The sequence below is a fragment of the Malus sylvestris genome, chromosome 12 (assembly GCF_916048215.2).
Source record: "Malus sylvestris chromosome 12, drMalSylv7.2, whole genome shotgun sequence".
Lineage (NCBI taxonomy): Eukaryota > Viridiplantae > Streptophyta > Magnoliopsida > Rosales > Rosaceae > Malus > Malus sylvestris.
This window is the reverse complement of record NC_062271.1, coordinates 16,163,408-16,185,124: the sequence shown is the minus strand read 5'-3', so window position 1 is coordinate 16,185,124 and position 21,717 is coordinate 16,163,408. Positions and strand designations below refer to the sequence as shown.

Here is a 21,717-nt window from a genome sequence, read left to right as displayed (position 1 = left end):
TTTATAGCATTATGTCTTCTACTTGCCAGATAACAATTTTGCAGAGTCCAATTACAACTCTAACTCTGTCAAATATCACTTTAGAACTGGTGTATAATCACCTTGGTCGTCCAATATCTCTAAGATATGATAAAGGCTATCTCCTAATTTTCCTTGAAAATATAAATATATCTTTCCACATACGTGACCTCATCAAATGAATGCATCCTATTCCAACTTAAACTTCTCTTTCTCCACCATGTTGGTCCAGGTACAACCATACATGCATGATAAATTGCATTTCATTTGCAACACAACCTGATCTCTTTAAGAGACCATTTATTATTAAAAACCATCTGACGAACCTCATTGTCCTTTATGATTATCCATGACTTTTCAGATTAAAAAAAAAAAACCTAGGCTTATCACATTACCAAAAGTCAGGCCTATCACTCTATTGTCGCATTAACCCACACATGCATTCATCCATCCTCACATGCTTCATAGCTGTACGTATCCCAATATCCCAAATGGTCAAATCAATGGGGATTTAAACAAATATTAGGTTTAAATAATTTAATATATTACTAAGAGATAATATCATGATTAAAATCACAACATTATTTCTCAATAATAATTGAAAATCATTTCAACCACCCTGTCATTCAACGACACTTGATTACTCGGGCCGATAATGTAAAATCGGGTCGAAACAGTAACTTCCTGTTTCGCCTTAACCGGTGTGCTTAGGCGATGCGTCCTTGTCGTTGGGGCGGCTATATGCATCCTTGTCTTGTTGAGATGATCGGTTAAGGAGTAGTTGGTTGCCTCATGAAACAGGTCTTTGAAGGTCTTGGGGGGATTTCGAGTCAGATGAAAATAGAAGTCTCATTTGGCAAATCCCCCCATGAAGGCATTGTAGCCTGTTGCGTCATAGCATATTTTGCATCTTGCATACTAATTGTTGAACCGGGATATGTAATCTCTTAGGACTCGTTTGGGCCCTACTTTACCGAGGTAAGGTCAATCGGTGTGTACTACCTTTTAGAGTGATCATATATATAACTAAGAAGTCTTGCCTCAGCCCCGAGAAGAACGTGATGGACCCCGGGGCAATTTGCTTGAATCAATCCCAATCTGCCCCCCTAAGGATGGCTGGAAAAGGCTGCACTTGGTGAGTCGTTATTTCCTCGGCCTTCAATAGCGTAAATGAACCCATCCAAGTGGTCATATGGTTAGGTGAGTTCAGGGCCGGCCCAGGCCCAGTGCAGGAGGGGCGACCGTCCAGGGCCCAAAAAAATTAGGGGCACCAAAATAATTAGGACAGTATATTTATATATGTTTTTATAAGAGTATAAATTTATAAAATTTGATTCGAAGACACATAAATTTAACTAGAAGTGGTGGTTTGTCATTTGAAAATAATAAGGAGGTCTTGGGTTCAAAACACCATGTGTGCTTATTTACTTTCCTTTTTTTTACAAATTTCTTTTTATAAGAGTATAAATTTAGAAAATTTGGTTAAAGGATCAAGAAGTTTAATTAGAAACAATGATTTTTGTTGTTTAAAATTAACAAGAGGTCCTAAGTTCGAAATGCTACGTGCATGTTTATCCTTTTCAATTTTTACAAATTTTTGTTTGGTTGGTAATTTATTTTTAGTTACTATCTAGTAGCTATGTGGGTTGTTATTTTTAAATATTCGTTTTAATTCAAGTCTAATCTTCAACAAAGAATAATACGTAGACCAAATTTGTAAATTATATGACGTGTCATCAAAATGTTTAATTTAGTAAGACTCGAAAACATCATTATTTTTTAGTCCCATATTGACAAGGTTAGTAAATAAGAAAAAAACACCTCACGATTTATTCAAAAACACATTCAAAGTTCAAATGGAAAACAAAACTCATCATCTATCTACTTGTAAGCCCGAAGTTTTTTTGTTTCCCTCTCTCAATACAAAATAAATTAGTTTTTCTGTGTTTCTAAATTATTGAGTTTAAAGTGTTTTTCTAAGTATAATTTTTTCGATGTCTTATGTGTGAAAATAAATAATTTTCTTACATGAAGTTAGGGCACTTTTGTTTACGTTGCCCCGGGCCTCAAAAATCTCTGGACCAGCCCTGGGTGAGTTCTTTGTAGCTTTGCATTTTGAGTGGTCGGGTATTTTCACTTGTTGGTTCGTCGAGCAATTCCTTGGAGAATCGCAAGGGAACTTCTTCCTCAGAGTAGTCGGGGTTCTTGGCAGACGCTCGCTCTATGTCTCCCAGTCCGTCTCACACATTTTTCATTTCCTCACCCATGACTTTTATCAGGGTGCTTCTTTAGTCAGGGTAGTCGGGAGGAGTTTTAGTCGAGCCCTTCATTATCTGTTTGATGGCTCCCTTCTGATTCCTCGAGCACTTTCCTCTGGTCGGAGCTTCTTGCTGATGACCTCGCGTGCATTCTCACCTCTGCTCCCGACGTCGCCCGAGAGAAGAGGAAGATGAGGATTAGCCTCTACTCGGGACGTGATGCCGATCTTCTCATTGGTTTGGTTTTGTTCAAGAAGATCGTCATGCTCCTCCTGGAGTAGGGTGTTTTGGGCATGGAAAAGGTCCCCTACCTCATTCATCTCTCCAACGTCGACAAGTATGTCATTCATCTTTTCCTCCAAGCTGGTGAGCCTGGCCCTCTCTTCTTGTCTTCTTCTTCGGGGGTTGTCTCAGGTCTGCACAAAAGGGCCCTATCTCTCATTATTTTGTTGGTCATCCCGCTTGATTAACCACGATCACAGAAATTTCCTAAGATAGCTGGGTAGAAAACACAACCAAGTCGTATGCATTTCCCACAGAAAGCGCCAAATTATTAACGCTCAAAATATGTAGGTTAACAATTTAAAATACTAAACCCTTGATGGGCTTGGGATATGAACTGAAATGAAATGGACTCAAAGATTTAAGTGATTCACCCCTCAAAATTGGGCTACATCCAATATGTGCTCACATTGCTGAGGCTAGTTTCCATGAGGCCAAGAACCAGGTCTTAATCGCATTACCCTTCGTTGTGACCAATCTATGCTTTCACCTAACTTGTCTCATATCAATAATGTTTGCTGGGCACCTTGGTGAGCTCGAGCCACACTGGCTAACGAGTGGGCAACCACTACTGGTTTTGTTGTTATGGTAAGTTAACTGTCTTATTGACATTTAACCTTGCCCTAATGTTCTTAAAAATATTCTAGTGGCTATAAAATTTGGAAGTATATGTACTTGAGAATTTATGTGCTTTCCCTTGAAACATTTTTCTTTTCTAATTTTTTCTTGGTTTAGGTTGGCTTAAGTGGAGCTCTAGAAACCTTGTGCGGCCAGGGGTTTGGAGCAAGGGACTATACGATGTTAGGAATACATTTGCAGGCCTCTTGCATAGTTTCTCTCCCTTTCACCATCTTCATAGCTATACTTTGGTTCTATAGAGAGCCAATACTTATTTCTATCCGCCAGGATCAGCAGATTGCAAAATATGCTGCTCTATATATCAAATATTTTATTCCAGGATTATTTCCTTATGCTAGTTTACAAAATATATTAAGATTTATGCAGACACAATCAGTTGTCTTACCCCTATATTTCTTTTCCGTTATTCAAATGGTTGTTCATGCTGTAATATCATATAGTCTAGTACATTGGACTGCTCTTCATTCCAAGGGAGCTCCTCTAGCAGCTTCAATATCAATATGGATATCGATGCTAATGTTAGTGTTCTTTAAATTTTCATTACTTTAATTTAGTCGTTGGACTTTCAGCATTTCAAAATTAAAGTAATGAAAATTTAAAGAACACTTACCATACCATTAATGCAGAGGGGAGAGCGAGTTTCAAATTAATACGAACACAGTGAGCGGTCCAATGTACTAGACTATATGTTATTACAACATGAACAACCATTTGAATAACGGAAAAGAAATACAAACTAGCATAAGAAAATAATCCTGGAATAAAAGATATATAAAGAGCAGCATATTTTGCAATCCGCTGACCTGGCGGATAGAAACAAGTATTGGCTCTGCATAGAACCAAAGTATAGCAATGAAGATGGTGGAAGGGAGAGAAACTATGCAAGGGGCCTGCAAATGTATTCCTAACCTCGTATAGTCCCTTGCTTCAAACCCCTGGCCGCACAAGGTTTCTAGAGCTCCACTTAAGCCAACCTAAACCAAGAAAAAATTAGACAAGAAAAAGTTTCAAGGGAAAGCATATAAATTCTCAAATACATATACTTCCAAATTTTATAGTTATTAGAATATTTTTAAGAACATAAAGGCAAGGTTAAATGTCCATAAGACAGTTAACTTACCATAACAACAAAACCAGTAGTGGTTGCTCACGCGTTAGCCAGTGTGGCTCCGGCAAGCTCGAGCTCACCAAGGTGCCCGGCAAACATTATTGATATGAGACAAGTTAGGTGAAAGCATAGATTGGTCACAACGAAGGGTAATGCAATTAAGACCTGGTTCTTGGCCTCATGGAAACTAGCCTCAGTTCCTTGTTCAGGATAAAAACCAGAGGCCACGCTTGCTAGAACAGAGAAAACAGAGCGAACAAAGCAAAACAAAGATGAGAGAGAGAGGAGAGTGAGAAAGTGAGTGAGTTGAGCGTCTCAAGTTTTAGATCCTTTATTTATTTATTTAATTTTATTTAACCATTGCTATAACAGATTCTTTGTTTTTTTATTTTATTATTATTTAATTGGGAATCAGTTTTAGCACATTTTCTTTGTTTTAATGAAAGCTTACCTTAATTTTGAAATGTGGGGTTAGTTTTTTTAGGCCTTTTGTGTTAAACTTTTGTCTATTTCATTAAAGCTTAAGCCTTCTGTATTAAATAAAAATTTTAGAAAACATTCAATACTAAAAAATCATACAGCTATAAATTCAAGACTTTCAATACCATGTGACATTATTATAACTGAAAATATGAGTATACTCCTTGGAATTCAATTTTCATTAACTAAAACCCCCATTTGTAAAATTTTCTAATAAAAACCCAATGACTAGACTCCAACTAAGCAATATCCATAATTAAGTATGACTTGGCAAAATTGGTATTTTTGGATGTCTAAATTACCCCTAATATTATTGATTTTGGGTTTATTACTTGTTATCTACATTTATTTGATATTATTTCATTCAATTAAATGTTTTGAAATGTTTATGCAGATTTGGAAAAGAAAATTTTGAGTGTCATGATTTCAATGCATATTAATAACAAAAATTACATGACATTAGAGCTTTGTTTCCTTATATGGTTGTTTTCACATTTATGTAAAAATGAGCATTTTTTTCCTTTCAAATAATTGTAACAAGTAAATTAGCATTTATTCACAAATATACAAATGTTATTTTATTCAAAATTACCAATATTTTACATATATAAAATAACAATATAAGTTCCAGGTAAAATAATACATGCAAAATAATTTACCTATGTAATAAATAAATAAATATTGTTTGATTCAAAAGTTATTTAAGCTATTTGCATACACATATATATAATAATATCAAAATGTGCCTAACATATGTAATAATCAAGGAACAAAATGTCGATAATATCGGCGATATATCGCCAATATTATCGGTTTTTAAAGGGACCGATATTTGTATAACTATCCAAATGGTTTTCGTGATAATATCGCGATATTTTTGATATTATTGACAAAATCGCCGAGGCTCCGTCATCGAAAAACTACAGCCGAGGCTCCGTCGTCGCAGCTGCCAAGATCTGCGCCTCTCTCTGCAATCCGCGCTCAGACCCATCAAAATCCGCAATCCCTTCTCTCCGGATCCCAAAACCCACTCGAGTTTGATGGATCATCCGCCTCGTGTGGGTGTGGTGTGGCTGTGCTCTGGGAAGGAGAGTTGCAAAAATGGGGGGAGAAGAAACAAGGAGAGGAATGAGGGAGAAGGTTCGAGGGATTGGGGAAGGGGGAAACACGAGGAAGTGGGGTGTGTGTGTGTCTGTCTCCTCTGGGAATGAGAGATGCAGAAAAGAGATGGGGGGATAACTGGAGAAGAAACAAGGAGAGGGAGGGTGTGTGTGCGTGTGTGTGTGGAATGAGGGAGAAGGATCGAGAGATTGTGTGTGCGTGTGCGTGTGTGTGTGTGTGTGTGTGTTATCCGAGAGAAAAAAAAAACATTGAGGGTGTGTGTGTGTATGTGGCACACGGTTTTGTATGAAACCATGGTTTTGTGTGTGTGTGTGTGTGTGTGTGTGTGTGTGGTTATGTGTGTGTGTGGTTATGTGTGTGTGTGTGTGTGTTATCTGAGAGAAAAAGAAAAAAACTTTGAGGGTGTGTGTGTGTGGCACACGGTTTTGTATGAAAGATTTGGAAGTGACTTTGCTCAGAAGAACCAAATATTCTGTCAGAGAAAAACCAAAAAATATGCTTACTTTATCTTCTTCTCCACGTGAAGACCAAATTCTGTCAGAGAAGAACCAAAAATGCAATGTATAAAGTGTAAAATATTGTACTAATTCATTATATATAAATGATTATGGTGTGTTTAGACTTCTTTCATTAATTACTACATATTTTCTACACTCACAATGTTTGTCAGCTCGCTATATAATCAACTTGATAATGTTAAATCCATCATGCAATGCATTTCCTTCCAATTTTTTGTGATAAACTAATAGATAATTGACTAAATAAACATCCTGCAAAGTTTCAATAAAAATTTCCAAGTTTTTCTTACAATTTCCGTGGTTTCCATGTAATTTTTATCGATATCGATATTATCCCGATATTTCCATCGATATTTCCGTGTTTTCGGACTACCGATATTTCCGATATTACCGATATTTTCTTCCTTGGTAATAATACATGCAAAATAATTTACCTACAAAATAAATGAATGTTGATTGATTGCAAACAACACATAATAATAACAAATGTGCCTAGTATATGTAATAATACATGCAAAATAATTTACCTACAAAATTAAAGGATGTTTTTAGCCAATTGATTCAAAGTTAATTAATTACCTATATTCTACTTAAAAATATAGGTAATTTATTTCACACAGATATAATAATAACAAAATGTGCCTAATGTATACATGCAAAATAATTTACCTACAATGATTGTCAAACAAATATAAGAAATGGAACAGATGATGGTGAGACAAGTATAAAGTGGATACTTTTGTAATTTACCTACTGAATAAATGAATGTTGATTGATTGCAAACAACACATAATAATAACAAATGTGCCTAGTATATGTAATAATACATGCAAAATTATTTACCTACAAAACCAAAGGATGTTTTTAGCCAATTGATTCAAAGGTAATTAATTACCTTTATTCTACTTAAAAATATAGGTAATTTATTCCACACAGATATAATAACAACAAAATGTGAATAACGTATACATGCAAATTTACCTACAATGATTGTCAAACAAAAAAAAGAAATGGAACAGATGATGGTAAGACAAGTATAAAGTAGATACTTTTGTAATAATAAAGCACCTATTTGCTATAATTATGGTGGTAATTAAATTCATCAACATAATTAGGGTGTTGTCGCACAATTGTAAATATTTTAAAAATAATAGGTATTTATTTGTTTACATGGCAATTTATTTCAAATTTGGGTTTTATTTGGATGTTTAAAACGAGATGGATTTTTGTCAAGGAAATAAGTGTTGCATGAACTTATATCTAAAGAACCCTTATTATAATCACATTTTTGTTTGTTCACGTACAATGGTGGTCCAATGTGCCAAGGTAGAAAACACACACTAAAATCAGGGAATATGGGCGAATCAGCATGCAGTGCGATTTTTATTAGTATTTTTAAGGACCCTTTTTTCTTAGTGTTTATATCATTAATTTTGTACTCTTATACAAGTCTAATCTTTTAAGCCGAGATGTGTACAGAAAATTATATAATTCTAATATATTGCTCATAGACTCACAGTAGATGCTAGATGGGTGCCATACGCTGCAAGAGGAAAAAAATGAAAGACCTAACCCTAAACCAACCTTTGAACAAGAACAACGGCAAAGATAGACGTCAAAAACATTTTTAAACGAAGAAAAAGAATTTAAATGGAAGAAGGGAACGAGAGAGTGTCAAACAAGAAGGAAAATAAAATAAAATAAAAAGAGTCCATAACAAAGTAGCCATGTATAAAAAATAATATTAATTATAGAAATAAGGAGATTACCCTAATCAAATTCGATGAATGATATTAAGAGGGTTAGGGAGACCACATCACATTAGTATATCATCATATGCGACAAATGATGCACACAATCAACATTCAATGAGATAAATTCATTAATTGACGTGATATATACATATCACTTGCAACATTAGATGATACACAAACTTGGTAAAAAAAAAAGTTGTGTCCCTTGCATTTTCCTAATACTAAATTTTTAATTGGCATCTGAAATTTAATAAGGGTCATAAGTGAAAGAGAAGCAAGAAATTTTATAATCAATTAATACATAAATTTAGATATAAATAAAGCTCACATGGCATCCGAGTGAGAAAGGTAAGTAAGGAAAGTCTTTTTGAGGATATAGAAAAGGACATTTATCAAAATATTCCCATATAGATAGCTAGCATTTAACTTTTTATAAGGGCGGGAATAATATGGTAGGTGGAGAGATTGGAAATGAGAGTGGGTGTAGCACCAGTCTAATTTTAAGAAGGATGGCAAAATACTTTTGAGGAACACAATTCAATTCGCAAAGGATTCAAGTTCGAGTACAAGAACTTGAGTTGGATAGTTGTTTCTTGCAAGATAGACGTTTATGAACTACCACATTGTTATGGAGGCGTCATTTCTATTTAAGAAATTGTTACTGCAAGTCTTTATCTTCGAGAAAAACAAGTTAGAGAAATTGTCTTTACGTTGCCTTAAATTGTAAATGAAAAAGGAAACTTTAATACTACTATAGGTCAATGGAATCTCCTTTCTGGGTTGGTTAGTTGTGAGCAAAACTCTCGTTGAATCTTTTTGATTGATCAAGAGGTACATATATACTAGTTGGTAACTCCCCTCCCATTTTACCACTTTGTGGTTAACTTGCTGTTCAGTTCATGAAATTTGATTATTATTCAATATTCAGCGTGATAAGTCACACTTTAAGCAAGCTCGAAGGTCAAAAAGGTTACACTACAAAAAATATGGGCACTGTGCTCAAAAACTTATTTTGCCCTATAAGGCCTAAGGGCACAAACATATGTGCCTTTAGAGCAATAGCAACAATGCAGCAACCAAAATCTTACGTGTGCCCACTATGAGAGTGCCCTTTGTTCAGTGGGCACAATACGGAATTTTGTGCTCATGATGTTAGCACAAATAAAGGGTGTTTTGTGACTCCGTTCTGACAAAGTTGTCAAATTACTTTCCCATCCATGTTAGCACATTTATTGTTATTGTGCCCATTATGTCGACCATTTAAACAAAATGTAAAAATTATAAAAATCAAGAGGGGAAATGACCTACAAATTTGCATAAGGGTAATTTTATTTAGACCCAACCAAACTCTTTCTACATCCAGCTACAAAAAAAACTTTCTTTGCAATTCCTATTTTACCCCTTATACAAAATAAAATAAGAAAATTAAAATTAGTACCCACATGCAGTGCCACCACTCAACCACCACTCCAGACTTCCCTCTCCCTTCTCTTGCATATAGAAGTTAGGCGGGACTGCAAAATCAGTCATCGCCTTCAACAACCCGAAACCAATACAAAATCCATTTGACTCCATTTTGAACTTCTGCAACAAGTCGCTTACGGAGTCGACAATGCCACTTAGTTCTGCTTAGGCACTAGGCATTAGGGCCCAGCTCGCCGCCTGACTAAAGCCTAACGTCTTTTAGGACCTTTCTCATTATACATTTACGTAAAGGAACGATCCTATAAGTGATACTTATATCCTCCTTCAAATAATACGATTAGTGCACAAATCCTCATTTGAATATTCTGAATAGTCCAAATCTTCTCAATAAAATAAGATTACTTAGTTGAATGAAATGTCAACTAACCTCTTGCAAACCCTGGACTGAGACCTTGAATGATTGCCTGGTGAGGAAGCTGAAGGGCTAAAAGCTTTGTTCTGTGCAGAGTTGAAGAAGAAATGTGACTTTTACTGTTACGGTTCTCGTAACAATACAGGAAGGAGGATGGTGATGGATAACTACTACAATCTTGGTGAGCGTGGGGAATCAATTGATCTATATATTTTGGTAGTTCGTTCCAATTTTTTTTCCTTTCCTTTCCAGTTATTGCTTCTATTTTGAATGATTAACTCTTGGTTGACTCTAGATAACAATGTAACGTGGTTTGAAGAACCTCCTTGATGTAATTTTTTACATGCCATTTTTCTCTTCAACTGAGTTGAAATCTCTTGTTAGCTCCCTATCCTTACTAGTTGTACATATTCCTTCATTATCAAAGAATATCATACTTTAACTCCAAAAAAAAAAAATAAATAAATAAATAAACTCTTGGTTGCTCCAATAAGTAACCACTTTCTATAGAACACTGCACCTACATAAGTCATATAGTAAGCTATAGGATAAATTAGGTTCTCATCCCTCTTTTTTTTTTTTTTTCTTTTTTGATCAAGGCTAGGTGCATTATTGAATATTAAATGACATGTAAGCATATTTCAATTTTAAAGTTAAATACTAATTTATTCATTTCTAAATATATCCTTGTATTATTTTCCGTAAAATGTCTTCCCACAATTTTATTTAAGAAAATAAATACTAAATGGATAGATAACAAATTGTTGTAGCATAATCACAAATTGATCAATTCTCATTGTCTGGCTTACAAGCATCAATAGTTATATAAAAACGTTCGTTCATTTGTAAATTGACGCTACCATAGTTCAATATCTAGCATGCACTACTACAAAATTATCTATAACTGGCGGTCCAAAAACCGACAAAAAACGTATATTACTGTCAGATTTTAAGCAAAATCCGACAAACAATGGATGCAGTGGCCGATATAATAAGCGACAGAATTGCCAGCGTCAGGAAATGAATTTTCCGACAGAAAATACTCTAAAACCGACAAAGAATATATTAATAATAAATTAATATGAGCATTTCTGTCGGATATAACCGACAGAAAATTTATTAATAAGAATAAATAAAAGCATTATTGTCGGATAAAACCGACAGAAAATTTATTAATAATAAAAAAGTGTAAACCACTTTCTGCATTTTTCATATCCTTCTATATTCACTACATTCACAGATAGGAATCTATCAATATACATAACGGAGAGGAAAAGAGTGTCAGAAAGGAGTTTATATTCCTCTGCAACATTAACCAACCAGTCCATTAAGACTCCTCTCATATTGGCAGTATTGAATCTTTGTCATGTAATCGGGTGAAGGTCATAGATATAAGTCAACAATCTGTGATTTAAATATATATGCTAATAAATAATAAATGCAAATATAAAAAATTAACAGAGTATCAATAAACAAAAATATAAAACAAACAACTTGAAGATTGAGGCTTGCGTACCGCAATGTCCTTGAAACAAAATTTCGTCCCTACTTAGTGCTTGTAGCTCTACGAACATCTGCTTCACCAGGATTCAACGATCTAAATTAGAATTCCAGCACTGGAAAACTTAACTTCTGGCGAATTTCCTTGTGGTACTCTCAGTAAGAATGCTATGGATTATAGAAGGAGATTTTTGTTTTTCTGTATCCTAAATGCCATGCAGACGGATGTATATATAGAGGGATTATACCTGTTCGCAACAGGTATAAGAATGAGATGTGACTATTGAGAGACATCTCTTCAGATAGGGTGCAATGCTTTCTGCGTTTTTATTGACTTCAGACTTCTTCTGAAAAGATGAGTCTGTTCAAATAAAAATTAATTTAATTTAATTCGAAATTAATTAAAAATAATTAATTAAAGAATTTAATTTTCAAGGTCCATCTTTTGATAATTAATTATATATATATATATATATATATATATTAATTATAATTAATTACCAATTAATTAGTGTACCCTAAAGCCCAACCTCAAGGGTAAGCCCAACCCCAAGGGTGAGCCCAATTGTATTCTCTAGGCCTATTACTCCAATCACTTTCTACTCAAACTACTCAAATTTCCAACAATACCCCACATTTGAGTTGAAATTTCATTCAAACTCCATCAATTACCCCACATTTGAATGCAAATTTGAATGCAAATGGATGACTAGGCTAGCTAAAACTGAGAGAGAATAGATATGATATGCATTGAGTGAAGTGTCTTTTGGACTTGAACTTACCCTAGTGAAAACATATCAGGTTTACTTGGTGACGCAGTGGAAATGGAAGATCTTCAACTGTCCACTGCAGTAGTAAACCGAGACAATATGTACACACATATCATGTCTGCCACACGTAAATTCATACGGTTGTGTTCATTTTGGCCCTAAACAGATCCCGGATTTCGTAGGAGCTTTAGAGAATTTAGCCATGTCAATTCTCATAAATGTGGCCCCATTTACTCCTATATAGGTGATATTAATTTAGAATAGTCTGTCATATTCCTCTTAATAACAAGATATTACTGACATTAATTTAGAATTAGTGCATTCTAAGGCCCATCTTTTGATAATTAATTATATATTAATTATAATTAATTATCAATTAATTAGTGCACCCCAAAGCCCAACCCTAAGAGCAACTCCACCCATGGAGCCTTCCCCCCTGGCAATGCACTATTGAATCCACCCTTTTGAACAGTAACTGCCTTAAATGAATAGTAACTGACATTAATGAACAGTAATTACCATTTGCATATCCACCCTTTGAGCCCTCCCCCCAGGCAATAGGCAATTAAAATAATATTTTTTTTGTTTGTTTAAATAATACAAAATAAAATTATTTGTAATTTCGGATAAGAATTCTTAAATCGTTCTCGTTGCGCCACGTGTCATTTTATTAAAAAAAAACAATTATTTAGCGAAGGATTTCGATAAGATTTTTATCCAATGTTATCGTGTCATGTGTCGTTATCTTTTCAGAATCTTTGGTAAAAATAAATAATTTTTTATACATTAAAAATATTATAATATTAATCCAATTAAAAAAATTAAAAATTAAAAAAAAAAAAAAAAAAACAGAAACCCGAACCCAGATCCATTTCTTCCACCTCTCCTCCCACCCCCGAGAACCCCCTGCAAAAACCAGAACCCAGCTACCTCCCCCCCCCCCCCACCCGCCGCGACGACCCACCCCCCACCCCCCGCCCCCGCGACGACCCACCCTCCCCCCCCCCGCGACGACCCACCCTCCCCCCCTCCCCCGCGACGACCCACTTCCCTTCCGCACCCATGGAAGCCCAGCTCTGATCCCCCCCCTCTCTCTCTCTCTCTGACACAAAAAAAATCTCTGGTCCCCCTCTCTCTCTCTCTCTCTCTGACAAAAAAAAAAAAAAAAAAATTGCAAAGCCCTCGGGCCACAGGCCCGTCGACTCCCCACCCCCCCTTCGCTCGGGCTCCCACCGTCGCTCGGGCTCCACACGGCTGGAGCTCAGTCCACAGCGCCTCGGGCCCTTTCCTCTCCACTGTCCCCCGAGCAACCAGCAAGGCTGGAGTTGCTCTAAGGGTGAGCACAATTTTATTCTCCAGGCCTATTATACCAATCACTTTCTATAAAGGACAAAGCCTTATAAAGTGATAAAATCTTTTGGAAATGACGGCACAAAGAAAATTTTCCTCAAACTACTCAAATTTCCACCAGAAGGTCTTTGATCTTCATCCGCCTGAATGGTAACCCATCATCACCATTAGCCCAGATGCCCCAAAACCCAAAATAACCCCCAAATTCCAATTCAAACCAAAACAAAATACAGAGACTACGAGACTTGCTAAATTAGCGTCAAACTTTTTGCTAATCAAAAGTTGCATAAACTATCACCAGAAAGCCTCAGCCTTTATCCTTAATTCAAATTTCAGAGTAACCAGAAGAACCGCTAGTAAATTGAAAGCCAAAACATTAACAAAACCCACCTCCAATTTTCCATTAAATTCCACTTCAAACCAAGACCAGACTACAGATACTCCAGAAGTTCCTACATATAGCTTAATCTTTGGCTAATAAAAAATGACATAAACTAATCACCAGAAAGCTTTAGCCTTTATCCCTAATTCAAATTTCAATGCAACCAGAACCCATAGATAAATTAAGAACCCAAAAATCAACAAAACCCAGCTCCCATTTTTCCAATAAATTCTAATTTAAAAAAGAAAGCTGCAATTCGATAACCCTTTACCTCGAGCTTCTGAAGATACTCATAAATGTCACGAGCATACGGTGCGCACATTTGGGGGTCATCCGACACTGCATCAACGTCGTTGGCCGCCTCCGGCTGCTGTATCGTTTTGGTCAGGGGCACTGCTTTCTTCGCCTTGCCTTTGGCGCCGGGTTTCTGGATTTGCTTCTCCGCCCCGGACATTTTATTCGTCAGAACAATGGCATTCAGGAGCTCTCCTAACACCACACGTTTTTTGGTGGACGGCTGCTCCGGGGTCACTGCAGCCTCGGGCCTCCTCTTCATCGACCTCATGACGCGCAAGCAGTTCTCCTTGTCCGCCATGGCTGGCGCTGTTTGAATTCCCGAGGTTTTGGGTCGGAGACTCAGAGAGAGAGAGAGAGAGAGAGGGTTTTGGGGGTGAATGTGAGGGAGGAGAGAGAGTTTTGTAGTGAGTAAAATGAGAGCGTCATTTTATTATGGAAAATTTCATTACTGTCTGTTAAAACCGACATAAATATTTTAAAAATATAAAATAGACAAAAACATTTTCATTACTATCGGTTATAACCGACAACATTCCTTCCCAAAATTTTAGTTCCCCCCAAATTTTGTTACGATTTAAAAAAAAATAATAATTGTTTGGTTTAATAAATAATATGTATTTAAATAGAATACATTTTTAAAAATTAAATAAATAATTATTTGGTTTAATAAATAATAACCCATGTAAAATATGCAATAAAGAAACAAAAAGATAATTGTACAATGAAAATGTCATCACACAGACTAAATATTGTCTAATCAATAGTTTAAAAACATAAATAAAAATTTAGCACAAATTACTTTTCCCACTTAAAAATTTAGGCAAATTTAACGGAGATATGCATTCTATAAAACTAGTTTCAATGAACAAACCATCAAACTTGTTTGTAGATACTATAAGATCGCATACGTAAAAAATCGTAAAAAAACAAACATTCAAAGATTACATAACGGAACAAAAGTTTTCGACGGTTATAAACGAAAAATCACAATTTAATTGTTATTTTAGCTCCAATTTTAATGATTTTTTTACAGCTACACTGTAAAATCCCACATCGCCCAGGGGAGTGATCCTTAAATGTATATTCACATCCCTACCTAGCACGAGGCCTTTTGGGAGCTCATTGGCTTCGGGTTCGGTAGGAACTCCGAAATTAAGTGAGAATAAGGCCAGAGCATTCCCAGGATGGGTGACCCACTGGGAAGTTGCTCTTGAGTTCCCAAAAACAAAACCGTGAGGGAATGGTAAGCCCAAAACGGACAATATTGTGCTACGGTGGTGAAGCGGGCTTGGGATGTGGTGCACCCCGGGTCGGGATGTGACAAATGGTATCAGAGCCAATCCCTGCCCGGAAGTGTGCCGACGAGGACGTCGGGCCTCTAAAGGGAGTGGATTGTAACATCCCACATCGCCCAGGGGAGTGATCTTTAAATGTATATTCACATCCCTACCTAGCACGAGGCCTTTTGGGAGCTCACTAGCTTCGGGTTCCGTAGGAACTTCAAAGTTAAGCGAGAAGAAGGCCAAAACATTCCTAGGATGGGTGACCCACTGGGAAGTTGCTCGTGAGTTCCCAAAAACAAAACCGTGAGGGAATGTTAAGCCCAAAGCAGACAATATCGTACTACGGTGGTGGAGCGGGCTCGAGATGTGGTGCACCTCTGGTCGGGATGTGACATACACACCTCGACCCTATAAGAATGCAATGAATAAATTTGATCTTCAATTTAAAATATTTACACTGGTGGATACCACAAGTCTTACTTTATACTTGATGGAAGTATAATATTAACTCTAAGTGTTTGTTTAATCTACCATTTTGACGCGATATGCATTCTATGAAACTTTTTTCAACGATCCAACCATCAAACTTATTTGTACACACTCCGAGATTGCATACGTAAAAAATTGTAAAAAACAAACATTCAGAGATTACGTAACGGAACAAAAGTTTTCGACGGTTATAAATGAAAAATCACAATTTAACGGTTATTTTAGCTCCGATTTTAATGAGTTGTTATAACTACACTCCTTGACCCTATAAGAATGTAATGAATAAATTTGATCTTCAATTTTAAAATATTGACACTAGTGACTTAATGGAAGTATAACATTAATGGCGCGTTTACTAATTCGGAATCAAATTGAGAGGAAATGAATTGAGGAGGAATTGGATTGAGGAGGAAATGAAATGAGGCAAAATCAGAATTGGATTCCTGTTGAAGTTGTTTACTAAAACTGTCTGGAATCGGAATAGAATTTCATAAAGCTGTTTACTAATTCAGCAGAATCGGAATATAAACCAGTATGATTACTAAAATGCCTTTGTCCCAAGTAATGTAAATACTAAATTGCCCATATTCCAAGTATATGGTTTTTATATTTTTGATAATTTTTTTTTTTAAAAAAAAACTTTGTGAAAAAGCTTTAAAAAGAATTTGTACGGTTTATCATTTTTTTTTTGAAATGTAAAAAAGATATTTATTTAGTTAATATTAAAAAAACCAACTGAGATCCTCCTTGCTCTGCTTCCCCATCCCACAATTATTTTTCTTTCTCCTGGAGCCCAAACTGCACCCCATCGCCCAATTCTTTTCAGTGATCCCCCAAATCTTTTTAGCCTCCCATTCTTCTGATCATCCTTTCTTCTTCTTGCTCCCTTTTGATTCTTTTTCTTATTCTCTTCTGATTCTTCTTCTTGTGATTCTTCTTCTACATCCGCCAATTGTTTTTTCTTTCTCGTGAAGGCCGCACCGCACCCCACCCTATTCCCCAATTCTTTTCAGCTTCTCCATCTTTTTTTTTTTCCATCTTCTTCTTCTTCCCTTCTGATTTTTCACCTCCTGATTTTTCTTCTCCTTTGATATTGGTCATTGCCTGCAGAGACACAGAGAAGCAGAGAAGGAGATGGAAGGGAGACGAGATAAGGGTATTTTGGGTAGAAAAATGGGATTCCAGATAGAGACTTTCACCCGGAATTCAAATACCACCTATTGTTTAGGAGACCGGTTCCGGGTAAATTGGGAGTCTGATTCCCCATATTAGATGGGTCCCACATACATTTCATTCCCTCAAGTGTTGGTAAACACTTGAATAACCGAGGAGGAGTGCAATTCCCATTCCTCTTGTCCCACTCCCCTTACGTAAACGTGCCATAACTCTTAAATGCTTATTTAATCCACCATTTTAACGCGATACACATTCTACGAAACTTTTTTCAATAATCTAACCGTCAAACTTGTTTGTACACACTCTGAGATCGCATACTAAAAAATCACAAAAAAATAAACATTCAGAGATTAGGTAACAGAACAAAAGTTTTCGACGGTTATAAATGAAAAATCACAAATTAATGGTTATTTTAGCTCCGATTTTGATGATTTTTTACAACTATACTCCTTGACCCTATAAGAATGCAATGAATGAATTTGATCTTCAATTTAAAATATTTACACTAGTGGATACTTATTGGAAGTATAACATTAACTCTTAAGTGTTTGTTAAATCTATCAATTTGATAGGATATGCATTTTACGAAACTAGTTTCAACGATCCAACCGTCAGATATGTTTGTATATACTCCGAGATAGCATGTGTAAAAAAATGCATAAAAAAAAAAATACAGAGATTATTCTAGCGGCCATCCAAAATTTTGCTTTGTTCATGTCGGTTATATCCGACAGGGCCATGAGTGAAAAAAAAAATGTTTAAAACATGTGTTTATTTATTTATTTTTAATCAATATAACATTTAAAACAATAAAATCAGACATGATAGAGTACACTAGATGTTCATGTGTGTTTATGTGCCAGACAATGTGCTTTGTGACGCATTGAAAAAAATTGTTTGAATTTCTTTGTATCTTGTTGCTTGCCTGTGAAGGAGCATAATCCTTATTACAAAAATCATAGAGCTTTAGATTGTAGTCTGTTGTTATTATTTTCTTAGAAAATTTATGGCTCGTGGCAATTGGGTTCATTAGACTTTAGGGTCATGAGTGAAATTTTTTTTTTAATATGTGTTTATTTATTTATTTTTAATCAATATAACATATTAAAATAATAAAATTTTCATTTATGTCGGTTATAACTGCCAGAATACTAAAATAATAACTGCCAGAAAGTAAAATAATAAAATAGTCAATTTATGTCGGTTATAACCGCCACCATTAACCTAAAAACCGCCAGAATCTTCAAAAATATTAAAAAAAAAATGGATTAAAAAATAATGTCGGTTATAACCGACAAGATTTTTTTGATATCCGCCATTAAATATCCGCCAGTACTTTATGTCAGATTTAACCGACATGATTTTTCTAATATCCGCAACTAATTAAATGATGTGTCGGATATATTTTATCTGACAGGATTTTTCTAATATCCACCAGCATCATCCGCCACCTAAAGCTAATATTGTAGTAGTGATGTACGAGCGACAAAAACGTAACTATTATGGGTATATGCTCTCAACATTTCTATCTCATTCCTCATGTAATGAGGTGTGCGAAGAGTGAGTGAGAAATATTAAGGACATCTGCTGATAACATTTAAGTTTTGTTCCATGCCCAGAGACAACTATCAGCCGTTTCTTAATTGATGTTGTAAACCCTAAAAATACCAAGTCTACGTAGTGCGCAAACCGAGTAACTAAGAGCTAACTACGTTCTTTTGGTCAATACGGACGTGCCAACTCGCGACAGAGCATGGTTAGCCAAAGCATAGTAAAAATACCAAAGCCATTTAAAAATACTAAAGCACATTAAAATTTTCATAATAATTAACTTACAAGTGTGAAAAAATATGCAAAACGCTCATAATTGCATCCTTTACGCTTTGGCAATGGGTACGTCGTTGTCTGGACTTTTAAAAACCCTACAAACCTTCGTGAACATTGTTTTTAGGAGAGTTCAAAATAAATAAAATTTCAAAATAATTAATGTAAAAGTATGAAAATGTGAAAAAAATATACAAACACTTGTGATTGCATCCTTTACGCTTAGACAGTGGTTAAATCGTCGTTTAGATTTTTAAAGCCCTCTAAACTTTCATGAATATTGTTTATTGCTTGAGTGCAAAATTAATAATAATTCATAATAATTAATGTAGAAGTGTAAAAATGTAATATATATATATATATATATATATATATATATATAATATATTGTTGCAGTCATATTTAGAATAGAAATGTGATTTTGTAAATCCTAGTATATCTAGGGATATATTTGAATATTCCCTTTAGTAGTTAATGTCACAACCCGTCCCGGAAATGTACATTATTTTGTTATTGTTGATGTGAAAATACTAAAATGCCCTCGAGCGTTTGTGGCATTGTGGGACTAGGTGTGGTTGTGGTTGAGGACCAATGTATTAAGTCCCTACTGATTTGGGCCCAATTGGAAGTAAGAAATTTTTTGGTTGTGATTGGTGTACACTTTGGAACCACACACTAACACCCATACCCTTTTCTTTCTCCTCTTTCCCGTACTCTCTCTCTCTTAGACTCATTATCTCTCTATCTCTCTCTTCCCTCTCCTCCATACGAACAAGGTCAAACCAAGCCAAATCATCACTGATCGAAGAAGAAATTGGTATCATTGTGTTCGTAAGGACCATACGAGTACAAAGGTACCCATTTCAGGTAAGAACTCGTTCGATTTCACTGAAAACTCAAGCTCCGAGTTAAGCACTATTCATGAACTTTCAAATGGTTGTATTTTAGGACAATCCAAGCTCATAGCGATCTTAGTGAGGTCCCAAGGAAGCTCGGAGTGCTTCGTTTGAAGGTTTTGGACGTTGAGATCACGAGGTTCGAAGGTGGCCGGTTTTGGTGAGATTTTTCCAACGTGTTTTTGAAGGATTTGAGGCTTCAAAGAGGTATAACCTTCTTCCTCTTGAAATTTGTGACATTTGGGTAAAGATTTCGTAGAAAATGGTGGAAAAACGAGAGAGAAATGGGCAGTTGCAGGTCTGCCCAGAATCCGGCGCCGATGACACTATTTCGGCGTCTGAAGGTTGAAGGTGATGTGCGTGAGGGCACGTGATGCCATGCCCTCCCCGCCACGTGAGGGCGTGTGAGCTATAGGAAATTTTTTCTAAAAATATCACGATGTTCGTGAGGTTGTGTTGGTCACGTTGGTATATTTAAATACCAAAATTGAGCAATGTATGAGAAGTTATTAGCTAGTTTTGTATATGTGCTTTAAAATAACGTTTTTATAGTTAATTCGCATATAGGTGAGGCTTATCCCGAGGACAAGCGTATCCACGAGCGACTCGGGGGTTACAACCTGTTGACATATCAGTGAGTGGGCTTTTGTTTTCTATATATATGTATATACTTGATATATTTCCCAGAAATGTGTTTTAAATGAAAGTATGCTTTGAAAATATCCAAATGCCTTTATATTCTGAATATGCATTTCATGGTTGCATATATATGTAATTGTGGTGCTGTGGAGGTACATGTAAGTGCAGGTAAGTTATGTTTGGTCTAGGTGAACTACGAACGGCTTGATCCCTGTTTATGGTACGTAGGCAGTCTAACGAGAGGTTAGGTGCAACCATTCAATAAATGAGATGAACATGTTGATTGTCTATATGAGATATGATTGAGAAATGATGAGCTCATAAACCTGCACCCCGGGTGATTGCGATTTAGCCAGAGAGAGTTGGCACATGCTTGTATATTATGTCATCTCTCGCACCATATGCTCACATTGGATCCAATTTAGGTGCATAGTCTTGTCGTACAGACCACTATAGGTGGTTCCGACTCATAGGTGACTAACTATTTATCGCACAGCTAGCATGAGGGCGTAGTATTGAGCATAACTATATCACACCCAACCTTGTCATACAGACCATTTCAGTGGCTCCGACTTATGTGCAGTATATTGCCGTATAGGTCATAGAAGTGACTCCGGCTAGATTGAGTTTAAGCTATGAATTCAGCCGTACATACTACCTCAAGGGTTTCAGCTATCATATCATATTTCTATGAATTTATTCTTACCTGAATTGCTTACTCTGTTATGTCTTGGCATGGCTTACATACATGTGAATATGATTACGTAAAGCATGATTTGATTTGATATATGTTCATATTCGTTTATGTATATATTTGTATCTTGATTCTGGAAAAATTATACATGTTTTACAGTGAGGGGCTAGTTATGTTGATAAATGAAATGATTTTGTAAAACATTTGTTTTTGCCCACTCAAGTTTTCTGTTTTGCGCCTCTCCATGTTCTAAGTAAGATTGTAGTTGGTGGCTCGGGATCTTCAGCAGTTCTGACCTATTTGATTAATAGTATGACATTCCTGGTACTGTGTAACTAGTACTTATCCTTATGGACTACACCTAAACTTTATGTTCTGATTAGGAGTGTTTACTGTGTAAC

At 35.8% G+C, this 21,717-nt stretch overlaps 1 protein-coding gene and 1 long non-coding RNA gene across 8 annotated transcripts; one reads left to right on the top strand and one right to left on the bottom strand.

The window, feature by feature from the left end:
- The first annotated feature begins 2,344 nt into the window (after nt 1–2,344).
- Nucleotides 2,345–3,644, top strand: LOC126591860 (uncharacterized). Its single transcript, XR_007612528.1, has 2 exons — nt 2,345–3,146; nt 3,294–3,644. It is a non-coding gene; the product is annotated as an uncharacterized LOC126591860 (long non-coding RNA).
- Nucleotides 3,645–11,145: 7,501 nt separating this feature from the next.
- On the bottom strand, nt 11,146–14,718 carry LOC126591974 (cyclin-A3-2-like). Of its 7 annotated transcripts, XM_050257720.1 has the most exons (4): nt 14,290–14,718; nt 11,765–11,877; nt 11,533–11,590; nt 11,146–11,420 (listed from the first exon to the last, which is right to left on the bottom strand). In XM_050257720.1, the coding sequence occupies exons 1-2, from the start codon at nt 14,611–14,613 to the stop codon at nt 11,815–11,817; spliced, it is 387 nt and encodes a 128-aa protein (XP_050113677.1). In that variant the 5' UTR covers nt 14,614–14,718; the 3' UTR covers nt 11,146–11,420; nt 11,533–11,590; nt 11,765–11,814. The 7 variants fall into 7 exon arrangements, with proteins under 7 accessions (XP_050113677.1, XP_050113675.1, XP_050113674.1 ...); XM_050257718.1 differs by having other exon boundaries at nt 11,146–11,590; XM_050257717.1 differs by lacking the exon at nt 11,765–11,877.
- Nucleotides 14,719–21,717: the final 6,999 nt, after the last annotated feature.

Excerpts from the sequence above, each read along its gene's own strand:
- LOC126591974 (XM_050257715.1), bottom strand. The coding sequence starts at position 14,613 with ATGGCGGACAAGGAGAACTGCTTGCGCGTCATGAGGTCGATGAAGAGG. Across the intron at positions 11,591-14,289 it reads AGTATCTTCAGAAGCTCGAG|ATGTTCGTAGAGCTACAAGC; the intron begins GTAAAGGGTTAT and ends CTGGTGAAGCAG.